This window comes from Phycodurus eques, chromosome 8 (genome assembly GCF_024500275.1).
Source record: "Phycodurus eques isolate BA_2022a chromosome 8, UOR_Pequ_1.1, whole genome shotgun sequence".
NCBI classification, from domain to species: domain Eukaryota; kingdom Metazoa; phylum Chordata; class Actinopteri; order Syngnathiformes; family Syngnathidae; genus Phycodurus; species Phycodurus eques.
Genome location: NC_084532.1, coordinates 25,664,133 through 25,677,315, shown reverse-complemented (window position 1 = coordinate 25,677,315; position 13,183 = coordinate 25,664,133). Strand labels below are relative to the sequence as shown.

At 42.6% G+C, this 13,183-nt stretch overlaps 1 protein-coding gene across 2 annotated transcripts in view; it reads right to left on the bottom strand.

Moving 5' to 3' along the window:
* scfd2 (sec1 family domain containing 2) overlaps nucleotides 1-13,183 on the bottom strand; it is a 106,095-nt gene that overhangs the window by 74,664 nt on the left and 18,248 nt on the right. For both annotated transcript variants that reach the window (XM_061684383.1, XM_061684384.1), the window contains exons 4-5: nucleotides 11,832-11,959; nucleotides 5,713-5,888 (exon numbers count right to left, since the gene is read on the bottom strand). In XM_061684383.1, the coding sequence (XP_061540367.1) occupies nucleotides 5,713-5,888; nucleotides 11,832-11,959 (304 nt within the window). The remainder of the gene's footprint in view (nucleotides 1-5,712; nucleotides 5,889-11,831; nucleotides 11,960-13,183) is intronic.

The window sequence follows — 13,183 nt, the reverse complement described above, 5'->3', positions numbered from 1 at the left end:
TTTGGAACGCATTTTCAGAGGCAAAATTGGACGAGACCGCAAAGTCATTGACATGGGTTTAACCTTTAGGCTCCTTTAAGCAGGAGATTGTTGCTTGGGGGCTACAAGGGGATGAAAACAAGAGGTACCAAATGTGGAAGGACGGGGGAGACAGTCACTTGTGAGGTTGTTAAACAGTGGGGCGACTGGAGGAGGTCAACGTTGGACAACTCGGGCCCTGCAGTCATTTTCACTCCTTTCTTACAACAATGCAACTTCCAAGTTGGGACGCTACCGAGATGGAGAAGTCCAGGGAATGTCTGGGCTCCAGGGACAGACTCCGAACCCTGGGGGGAAATCACTATTACAGACTTTAACCCCTCCCCTCCTGTGTGACTTGTCTTGTGGCATTCCGCTCAGATAAGATGAAAGTTCACTTTGGAACAATATCAACATTTTCCTGTGTCACCCGTCGGAATTATGCGATCCAGATGCTTCATATGTGAGCGGACGCAAAGCATTCTGGCCGATAGGCACGACCTCGTAAATCTTGAAATAACAGGCCAGTGACACGGGCTTTATTGTCAGTCAGGATGGCTGCTGGCCGTATACAGCAAGACTTTTTTACAGGTCAACGTACGTCCAGGAGAGAGGGGCAAAGGATAAAGGTGATGGGTCTGGCAATTACCCGGCAAAAATGTTGGTGATGTGTTTCTTTCAACAACAAAAAAAGCACTCTGTAATAATGTACCTTATAAAAACATACAGTAATCACACAATTAAATAAAATCTAACATCAAATGTTCAAATATCAGCGAGAATTGGAAGCTATTAGACTACAAAATGTTTATTTTCTATTTTTCCAAGGAGACTGCATATTATGGTAAAAACATTCAAGGTTTTGGAAGGCTATGCAAGGAGCAGCAATGTAATTATTGAGAAAGCATTTACAGACTGCTGTTTGTGATGTTGATTATCTGCGATGCAATTCGTCACACAGATTACTCCTTCTGAACACTAATGGTCCGCGGAGGTCACGGAGGCGCGCAAATACGAGTAATTGATGACTTCGACAGGGCAAGAGTAACAGTTTGAGATGATTTTGGATGCTTTTATCTGAGACTTTCCAGGAGTTTTTCGTTCAAATAGACATGTTGGATGGGAATCTAGGTTGAGACTAGAGTTGCAAAGGAGTGGAAATTTATGGGAGGTTTCTGGTAAATATTCCAAATTGGAAACTTTCCCTTGGGAATTCTGTGAATTTATGGGAATGTATGAGAATTTAATTGCAACTTAATGGAAAGGTATCACATTCAAGGATAAATACTGTATAGACATTTTGTTGTCAAAAGCAGACATCCGTGCAAAATATATAGCTCTTCTTGCCCACATGGGAATACCTTGAAGTCTCCACAAAATAAATAAATAAATAATTAAATCGACCAAGCATCGGCTTGTAACTGGAAAAACTCGTAAATTGAGGCACTCTTAAGACAAGGGATCACTGTCCTTGAATCATGTCTGGTTGTTTTAGTCAGGATTAAAAAATCCCCAAGTACAGTATATTGTAGTTCCTTTTTAAGAACCAATCTTTAGTACTGGGTTAATTCCCATGTAACGTTTCTAAATTTGAAACTATACTGCACATAGATGAAATATTTTCAAAGGATGGTTTTCACCAGTTTGTGATATCGCCCTGGCATGCGAAATTGCAGCCTTTTTCTGTACCTGTATGAAAGAGGCCACTTTGCAAATATTCTAAAAAGTCGTTTTCACGTGAACACACCCTAAGATAAGAAGAAGGCTGCAGTCACAGGGGCTGTTTTTTTCAATTTTGGCGTGCATATACACAACATTTCATGTCAAACACAAGACAGGCCGATAAGAGCCAGGCGGGCAGTTAGTGCGACCCCAAGGGAGACAAGGCGACACGGGGGCCTGTGCAGTCTTTGCATCTGCGCTGCACAGTGACCACTAATAACTCTTGAGCTTGAATGTTTGCAGAGGCATGCTCCCCTGCTAATCCCCGCAGAGTGATGCAAGCGGCCGCGCGGTGAGAGGTGAGCTCGCCTCCGCTGCACGGCCGTCGTCATCGTCGCGTTTGCCGACACACTCGCACCAGAGGTGGCAAAAGTACTCACATTTTGTACTTCAAATCTCTGTAAAGCAAAAAATAAATGTCCTCTAAATTTGACAAATCACAGAGAAGAGTGTTGTTAGCAACCCTGCCAAATTGGAATGATTAAAAAAAAATTGCCACGTCCGCTAAATGCGCTGACACCATGGCCCACTAAATTATTCGATAGATAAAAAAGACTAGTAAAAGTAGATGTGCTGATTCAACTCCTTTACTTAAATAATAAAGATACAAATGCACAAATTGTAAATTGTCATTAGGTAACGTCAAAATTAGTTTTACTCGTCAGTTGCATACAATACCCATTTTGATAACTTGACACAGCCAATAAAATTGGGGGGGAAAAAACGACAGAAAACTTTTCCTATTTCATTGACTTGCATGGTCCTTGTCCAGAGAAAAAATAAATAAATCACGGAACACAACTTTGCAGCAGGCTAAATTATGACAGGATAATCAGGACTCACCTGTTGAATCTCTTTTGACGCTGTATTCAAAACTGCTTTGTGTCTTTTGTTTTAATGTGTAAATATTGAACCGTGTCTGTCAAATCAAAATGTGAGCTGTGAGTGTGTGGGAGTGGTGGGGTTTATACAAAAGTTCAAGTATCCACCCCAACCTTTGGTTGTGCCCAATGTTTGAACTTGTGGAGTGACCAATAAACACGTTCATACGAAACACCTACGCCTCATTACATAAACTGGCAATAGGTCCTGCATAATAAATAGATCAACAGCGCTTCACCTCACCTCTCAACTATTTGTCTTTTTGATATTTTCTTTTGTGTCACCATCAAGTTGAAAAAAGTAATGAGGCTATTTTGACAAAGAATGTAAAGTTAAGATATGAGTTTTCAAATTTAGGGAGTAAAAGTAAAAAGGTCAATTGAAAAATAAATACCCAAGTCAACTATAGACACCTGAAAAATCTACTTAAGTACGCACCACTGACACACACACACACAAACGCGCACACACACAAATATGATGTAGCGTCAACATGTCTTGCCAGTCTGCGCTCTGTGGGTGGCTTGTTGCGGTAGCTCGTGTTTAGCTTGGTGAGCTCCGGGAGCACGGAACGTTGATGGGAAGCTCGGTATCGCGTGCCCTGCTGTGTGCTGGGAATTGGAGAAAGACTGCGTCTGTTGAGTTTCAACCCTAATGGCTGTGCCACCCATGTCAGGCGTCCACCCACCCTCCTCAATCCCAGCCTTTCAGACCGTGCCCTCATCTCATGGCAGTCCACCAGAGGAGGCTGTAGGTGCGAGGCGGCCTGCTCGAAGAGCTGTGGCCATCAACCGGGAGGCCATAAAATCCTACCAGAATAAACACTATCACATTGACCACATTTACGTCTTAGTTCAACCAGCACGCTGGAACCATTGCTTATGAGCTCACAACAGCACGAACCACCATGTTGCCTATGACTTAAAATCTGTAAAAGTCAGTCACATTTTGGTGTCGAAATATCCAATTCCTAATTCTCTTTTGTTCCGTGTGATTTTGACAGTAAACTTCAACTGACACATAAACAGCCTGAAGCAAGCATGCTGTGCCTCTTATTCGTAGTCTTCTTTTCCTCAAAGTGATGTGATCTGACAGTCTCTTAATAGTGAGAGAGTGGTAACGGCCGCTAAGGAATATTTAAAAAGTGTAAGTTTTAATGTCTGTAAAGTATGTGGGAGGGGTAAAACTAAAACATTTTTTTGTATGGTCTCCCGACAGTGCAGATTTTCCACCTATCGTGAGTAGATCTGGAACTTATGATTTCCACTTGGGAAAGAAATCCAAAGTCGTTACTGCTTCGTGTTCTGCCACATATCGGAGCGTAGAGAAGAGGGTGTGAACTCAAAGCCAAGCACTGAACTTGGTGGCCCTTTGCCTCAGCGGCCTGATGTGCCCGCTGCAAGGTCCACAGCTGGGGTGGGCCTGAAGGAACTTCCATTGTCCAGAAAGCGACAGTCGCTCCCACAGCGAGCCGAGTGGCAAACACACACCAACAGCCAGGCCCGACTAAAAGGAATTTTGTTGTGCAATTAATCCCCCGACACTCCTCAAACCCATTGCGCATACACAACTCATTACCCCTAATACCTCAATAAAAGGGAGGCCAACATCTACTTCTCGCATTGTGAGATTGGATTTGCAAAGCACGGCCGACGGCTAAAATGTTCTAACGTGGCAGTTAGGCTGAGAAAGTTGAAACTCAGGTAGTGCAGGCAGCCGGCCATGGGAGAGAGGATCAAAGTGGAGCCACGGAGTTAATGGACGCTGGAACTTTAAGCCCTGGAGTCTTCCTTCTCCTTTTAATAAAACAGCCACGGCCTCTTGCTGAGGGACGGGAGGTTTTTACGAGCATGTTTTCAAATTTCGACTTTTGGCACCGGCCCGCTTTATTTTTCCGTGATTGACTTTGATTAAGTCGGCTAAATGCTCCGTAGCCCTGCTTTAGTTTGAGAAGAACAAGACGAAACAAAGGAGAAAAGGTTTTAGGATGAGTTCAAGTCATAACTGGCATGTGTACCCCCTTACACTCTAAACATCATTGGACATTTTTCCCCAGCAGCAGTATTTACTGGAATGTGAATGTTTTCCTTCCAAACGACTTTGTTGACCAGGAGAGGAATCTGCATTTGTTTCTCCCACTCCCTCCGTCAACACGTTAGCCACCCGCGAACAAAACCGCAGACACCCACTTACCTGCCTGGTCCGAGGCACATTAAATATTTACTTAAGGAAAAGGTGTGAATAGCTAATTGCAAAAGTTAATTACAATTTGCTGCTGGTTGTTGGTTTGATTTACTCATAGCGGCATCTTTAATGTCATGCAGTGTGGGTTTTTGATAAAGAATATGCCACTAAAGCACACAAAATTACAATTTTCTGCTTTTTCTTTGGGTTTTGTAACACTAATAAGGCACATTAAATATTATTCTTTTTTTACCCAACAATTTGAAATCGTTCCCAGGTGTCTTAATAATGTCTTACATTAAAAAAGGATCGAGATTTACAGCACATTAGATGACATTAAATGGTTTCTTTGTTTGAACATTTTGATGTTTGAAAATAAAATGTTCAATTCTATTTGTGTTGCTGCTCTGTGTGTGTTAAAGTAGGAGGTTTTTGAAGGTTTACAATTACAGTAACATATATGCTAATTCCGGTTAGCCTGTCTATGGCGTTTTGTATTTTATCTTAGAATAAAGCTAGTGGTTTGGGTGAACATTTTGGTGTTTAAATATACTATGTTTAATTCCCTTATGTCGTCGGCTCAGTTTGTATATATTGCTTCTCTGTGTCTGTTAAAGTAGCAGTTGTTTGAAGAGTTACAATTAAATTAACGTAACATCTATGCTAATGTCAGTTAGCCAGTCTTTGCCATTTCAGATTTTTTGTTAGCATTAAGTTTGCAGACTTTCAACAAAGTGTATGTTAATGAATTTAAGTATGTTTAAAATGTGTGGGAGGAGTGAAACTAGCAACAACAACAACAAAAAATATCATATGGCCACTATAATGTGAATTTCCACCTATCGCAGGTGGTTCTGGAATGTATCCCTTGCAATAAACAGAGGTTCACTGTGAGCACTGACTGACCTGCAGCAGCAGCCTCTCGAAGGCCAGGCAGGCGTCCCAGCGGGGTAACAGGGGGTGTCGGAGGGTCTGCGCCGTGGCCAGGCCCAGCTGGAGTACCCCGCAGTGACTCTCTAGCGCCCCCGCCTCGCCTCGGAACGGCCGCGCGTAGGAGCACAGCTGTTCCGGGGTCACACGGCCTTGAGAGGGCGAGGGAGAAGACGGTGTTATCGATGCAACATATACATCATCCGAAACTTTGTGGCTTGAAAATAAACAGAGAGGCAAAAGTATGGAGAGGACACACAAAACGGGTAATGTATCCTGATGGGAACAGCGGCGTGTGGTAACAGTACAAACACATACAAGGGGATAAGCGACGCACAAGTGAGTCAACACAATGCCAAGGTGCACTAATAAGAGTGTGACTAATACGTATGAAGCTGAGCTGCTTTTGGATTATTTACAGAGAGTCCCGTGAAGACACGCAGGGACACAGGAAAGCAAGACGAGCGGATGGACGGTGAGGCCTGGCGGTACGAGGACGGGGGCACGAAGTAACTCCCCCGTAATGACCACATCTTCATGTTGATGCTCTGAACCAGCACCAGATGTGGGAGTATTTCCTGTTGGACTCGGGCAGCCAGTGTTTTCTTTAACGGGGCCAAACACATGCAGCGCCAGGACACATGGGAGAAGAGCCTTCTAGAAAGCTGAATATATGCAGGGAGACACAGCTCTTCAGCCACCGTTAGGGTTGGTCTCATTGACCACATGCAGATATCTCCCACATATTCACTGTTCAATAGTCGCAAAATTCACCTTTTTGCGATGGCACCAAAGCTCTGACTTCAAAAGAAAGTACAAGTAACAGTTTGGTTTTAGGAAGGTATATAATCAATTTTAAAAAGCGTCTCTAACGATAATTAGCGATGAGAATAATTAGCAGCAATTCAGTTCGCTGTTTGTAAAATTCCAAAGAGGAAACAGCATTTTAAAAAATGTCAAGCACCTGTGGGAACCCGGAATACATGACATTTTTTATTACGTGGGCCAGAGAGAATACTTAAATTTCCTGGACCAAAATGGGAGCGTAATTACAAAACTAAATCATTTTAAGGCAAACTGACAGAAAAACACACTTTCCACTGAAACAATCTGTGTGTTTTGAGGCCAAATACGGGCGCCTACAAAAGGTAAGGTCAAGTTTTGTGCTGAAATTAAAGCATTTTCACATAATAAGCTTCAGTGCGAGAGCCTGAAAAGCTCTATTGTGAATATATCCCACCGTTAAAAAAAAAAAAAAAAAAAAAAAAAAAAAAAAAAACCTCCTTGGCAGCGTACACCTTTCTGCTTCACCGGCCTTGATGTGCCAACCATAATTCAAGCACAGAAATTCATCCAGTGCCAGGGCCAAGCAAAACTCCACCGGCTAATGGACGACTAAAATGGTGCGCTGTGTGTCGAATGGAATCAACCTTTAATGGCAAGGCCCCCGCCGACGTGTGCAAAACTTCCCGTTATCAAAGACCTCGCACTGAACCGTCGCTCTTATCTATGCTAATGAACGTTCCGAGCAAATCATTTCGGGCCGACTTTCAAAGAAAGTATCGAGGTTTTAGAAAAAATAGAACCGGGGAAAGCGGGACTCCATGGAAGATCTTCCACTAAGTGATCTGATCGCAAACGAGTTCGAACTTGCCGTCTCAATTAGCTACATTAGCTAATGAGGAACATAGCACACTAGAATATTGTACTTCAGATAAAAAGCTTCTTAATAAATGAATGTAAAAAATTGGTGCGTCATGATTAATGATTAATTAATAATTGTGGCTCCTTCTTGTATGTGTGACTTGGCCACTTGGTGGCAGTATAATACAGTCATGCAGACACCAAGGAAGAAGAGTTACACAACTACTAAAACTGACTTACTACCTGCAGTACCTAAGAGTAATTTTTCATAGAGAATAAAGAATATGACAGTGTTGTTATATTTTATGTCTACATGAGTTGCTGCACCATTTCTGTTCAAATATCCGTCGCTTAAAGGATTATAACACCGCCACATAAATGTTATTCGTTAGCCTGTCTATGGCGTTTAACATTGTGTGTTTGCGTTAAGGTAGCCGACTTCAAAGCAAAATGTGATAGTTTTAAATACACAATGTGTCAAAAAAAAACGACGGACAACGGCTCGTATTTCGAAACTACTCGTAAGTCGGGTCACTCGTATCTCAAGACACCACTGTTCATAATGCTTAATACTTTTTTTTCATAATTTTTTTTGTTTTTACATTAATGTGTGAAAAGTGTTTAGCACAAGGTTTTATTTATAAGTAGGGATAGGCACCACAATTCACCGCCAGCTTCTCGAGCCACCCAAGAATCGCATCAACAACTGATTTAACCAGTAATTCTAAAAAAAAAAAAAAACATGAAAATGAGAATGTAAAGAAATACAAATGTGATGTTTTATAAAGTCAAATTACTGTATGCACTGTAGTATCTGCGTGTTGATTGTGTTCCTTTAAGGGACGAGGCCTAGTGAGTGACTGCAGGAGTTGGGAGTCGGGTTGGCCGGTTCGTCTGCATGTGAGCATCTGGGCGTGAGTTGTGGCCTACAGCAGCTCCCCGTGAGTGTTCTCATTCTGCATCGTCTGTTTGACTGTTTGTCCCATTCAATAAACGGCTGAAAGTGCATAGAGTACTGTGGTACACCTTGCCCATATGCAAGAGCGTTACAGTACAGCATAACAGTAGCTTAAATGTTGGCACGTAACACCAAGCAAAAAAAAATGACCAAGCGACGGCTCATAACATAAAACAAATCAGTAGGTCAATGAATCAGTGTATTGCGCTATAAATAAGTGGATGTGCAGCCTACGATCAAAGTCTTGAGGGATGCAAAAAAGGGCAGAAGTACAAGCGATGATTTAGTCCAGCTACTTGAAGACGACTGTAGGTGAGCAAGGGTGAGTTCGGGGCTAAGCGATGTCGGCTGTTTGCGTGCGGGGGGGGATTGTGGCCTACCTGAGTGGCCGGACAGCCTCGTAAGTAACTCTCTCTGGGGGACATCGGGAACAAATGAGGAAATTTTATTTATGCACCTAGAGAGCGGAGAATTCAAAATGTTATGCGTGCATGCCTGTTGAGGCCCCTTTCAAAGCTGTAATATGCGTGATTGGAGATCACAGGCTAAAAAAGAGGGCAGCGTGGATACAGTTCTTCAGAGTTCTGTGTTTTGGCTTTTGTTTGGGATTAAGACATTTTTTTCATCATTAGAGTCATTTTGCAAATGAGCAACAGCACCGCCCTCCAATGAGGGGTGTGCCAATTCAAGAGAGAGCGAGAGAGAGAGAGAATTGTAAAGTACACGCAAGCTCTCAAATAGAGCATGAACTGGATCACCAAGGCACCAAATCACACATCAATTACAGTTGTTAAGCAGAAATGTGCACGTCGCACTTTACTAAAAAGAAGAAAAACGATTGATGTTGCATTTTACTTTCGAGAATACAAAATATTTATGCTGCACATTCCTAAAAAGAAGACAAAATACTGATGTTGCACTTTCCTAAAAAGACAGTATTGATGTTGCACTCTTTTAAGGATGCATCTTCAAAGGAAATGACTAAGATGTTATATCCATTTATTTATTTACATATGCACATATTTTTGGTTTACTTTATATCTGTTTATTTCAGATTTTGTATTTTATTTTAAATGTCATTACATCTGTTTACACAAAAGAACAAGCCATTTTTATGTGTTGCATTTTGTTCTCTTACTTGTACCCTGACCTTATTGTTACTAATGTACTGAACTGTGATTTTTGGCGTACCGTTACACCCCTAATAATTCCAAAAGATAATACAAGCGCAAACAGATACGGACATATGAATAAATGATGATATAGCTGTTCCAGAAAAGTTCCCAAAAGCAATAGATGAACACCGGACACAACTCCATCCACACACAAATGCGCGCACACGTTCAACACAGCGGGGGAATTTCATCATCCGATTGTGCAGTGAGAAAGCTGACAGGTCAAGCGGAGGCTCTGAGAAAGGGATTATTTTCCCGTTCTCTCGGTGGATGATCTTATCCTGTCGAAACGACAACGAGCCAAGTTGGGCTGCAGTGGATGTGAGAATGTTGGCGTACTGTGTAGTGAGTTGGACACTCATATTTAACTCGGGTGCTGTCCATTTCTTCTGATTATCCTTGAGATGGTTCTACACCTTCATTGGAGTCCAGCTGTGTTTGATTATACTGATTGGACTTGATGAGGAAAGCCACACCCCTGTCTATATAAGACCTTGCAGCTCACAGTGCATGTCAGAGCAAATGAGAATCATGAGGTCGAAGGAACTGCCTGAAGAGCTCAGAGACAGAACTGTGGCAAGGCACAGATCTGGCCAAGGATACAAAATAAAATGTCTGCTGCACTTAAGGTTCCTAAGAGCACAGTGGCCTCCATAATCCTTAAATGGAAGACGTTTGGGACAACCAGAACCCTTCCTAAAGCTGGCCACCCGGATAAAAGAGTAAATTAAGGTACAAGTTTCGATACGGAATGAATGATACATAAGTCAAGGTACCACTGTAGTTAGATGTAATAAAGAATGCTTCTTCATTGACGCGGACATTCATGCACATTAAGTGCGGCAAAACTGGACCGGTTAATCTTGTATTATTATTCTGCTCCTCGCCCGAAAGGAGATTTGTGTCAGATGTAAATCGACTTTTAAACGGCGAGTTTCTCCCTGAGGTTCGCGTCTGTTGGCATCTTACATCGGCGGCCTGCCACCTCATTGATCGCTGTTAAATGTTCGGATCGACCACAAATTGCGCCTTTAAGCACAAACGTGTGAAAGAAAAACCACCGTGTGTGTACAAAAAAAGCTTGGCAGTGTGTGTGTGTGTCCCCTCCAAACAAATCACACAACCTGCTTGTTACCCGACACTTTTTTTACTACACACATTACAGGAGCTGAGGGACCAAAGAGCGCCCTGCCCATTTTTGTGCCAGATGCTAAATTCACACTAAGTCTGAATTTGTGTGCTGTGTGATCATCAGTCATGCAATGTGAGTCAGAAGGTTGCATAAAGGTGAACATGCACGGTGGGACTCATAGACCTGTGTGTTGTGTGTGTGTGTGTGTGCGTGCGTGCGTGTGCGTGTATATACGTGTGTGTGTGTGAGTTGACTTTATTTTTGCATGCCAACACATATTTTTATCCCTCGCCTCGGCCTCCTTTGCTTCATTAACAAACGAAAAAAGTTTGCAAACGTACATGCATGCATGCATGCGTGTGTGCGTTTGCGCCCGCGCGTGCGTGCGTGTCACCGTTCCAACATGTGGTTCACATTTTCTCCGCAGCCACATGTGCAAACACAGAGTCCCAGCGAGGAATTCGACTTTGACTCAGTAGGTGGCGCTACAGAGTTGTCATAGGGTGCGACGACCCTTCTCTTGGAGTCAATTAGAATTTTGTGGTTAGCACGCCTGCCTCACAGTCGAATGTAGCTGCCTCACAGTCGAGAGGTTCTACGTTCAAATCTCGTTTTAGCCACGTAATTTGGCTTCTTCCCACATTTTAAAAATATGCATGTTAGACTGTAAATTGTCTAAAGGTGTGAATGTGAGTGTGAATACACTGCAGTTGGACGGTGACCATTCCTCAGTGTACCCACATTCTCTTTCCAAAGTCAGTTTAGGTTCATTAAAGACCCTGTACATTCATTTTCGGGTTTTGTTTCTAAATACATTCAATATGTTTGAAGTGCTGAAAACGTGCAAAGACTGAGAACAATTTAGTACTGAACTGTTGAGATACAGCATAACTCGTTTTCACCATCTCAATTGTACAGATTTTTTTTGGGACGGGATGAAAATGGTACACACTTGGACTTCTGGGAACAGTCGACACTCCACCACTATATAAGGACCTTCAGTGGCTATTGGGCGCAATTGCTACTTCCTTATTGATAATAATTTAGCTAATTTCTACCACCATAGCAGCGACACAGATCAGCCCCCCCCGATCAGATTAACCCCCCCGATCACATTAAAGCAGCTACATTAATGAGGACAAGCGAGCCCTATAGAAAATTGATAGATTGATGGACAAAATCGTACCCATGCTCATCTTGATGGGCAGCTTCTCCTTGCTGGCCGCTTCCACAAGCTGCCGTCGGACCTCCATCACGCCTTCCTTGTGCTTGCCGGTGAGCATGGCCTCCCACAGGGAACGGGCTACAGGCGACCTGGCAGCAAACAAAACAGAAAAGAAACATATTAAGCATTGGATGTCTGTTATTTGTGGTGTTCCAGAAGGCTTGGCTCTTTGCCCCATTTTATTCTCCATCTATTTTTCAGGTGTCCAAACTATGGCCCTGGGGCTATTTGCGGTAGACCATCCATTTAGCAGCCTACAGCATATGCTAAAAAGAACATTTGACGTCCCACTCTATTGATAGAGAGAGAGAGAGAGAGAGAGAGAGAGAGAGAGAGAAAAAAAAAGATGGGGTTGTCACCCTAAAATCTGACAAAAAAATCCTAACCAACTGAATTTTCCTGTCACTTTAAACAGACTGCTGTGAATCAGAATCAGAATCATCTTTATTTGCCAAGTATGTCCAAAACACACAAGGAATTTGTCTCCGGTAGTTGGAGCCGCTCTAGTACAACAGACAGTCAATTTACAGAACACTTTGGAGACATAAAGACATTGACAAAAAACAATTGTGCAAAAAGATGCAGAGTCCTCTAGCAGTTCGAATGACTAATATTGCAATAGTGCGGTGCAATGACCATTGTGCAAAGGGCGCTGAGACTTCAAGGAGCGTATGCGGTTTAAAGTGACGAGTATTGCGATCATCTGGGACAATGTCGGTTGTGCAAATGTTACAGATACTCCTCAATCAGTGTGCAAATGGAGCAGATGCTACTCTGGCATGAGTGGCCAGTATATGCAAATAATGCAGCATGGCGAGACAACTACAGTGAGTGCACGAGTAATACATAATTGGCCCCACAGAAATGTGACAACGAACTCAAGTCAGAAAATTGCCAGCTTATTGTAATTGAATTATAGGTTAGGTGTTTAAGAAGTTGATCGCAAGAGGGAAGAAGCTGTTGGAATGTCTACTAGTTCTAGTTTGCATTGATCGGTAGCGCCTACCTGAGGGAAGGAGCTGGAAGAGCCGGTGACCAGGGTGCGGAGGGTCCGAGAGGATTTTGCACACCCTTTTCTTAGTGTAGCAGTTTTTCCAAAAACATTTAATATACTGTACTGTGCAATTGCCAGATGGACTGGTTTTAGTGTGTTTAATAAATGAAAATGGAAGAATGTTAAAGTTGCCCTTGTATCCGTAGATATTTCTGTATATGACCCTTGGAGAAAAAAGTTTGGACAAACATGATCTACATAATACCATTTGTACAGGTTTTTACCAATTTTGATGTCCATACATACTTTTTCTATCGCG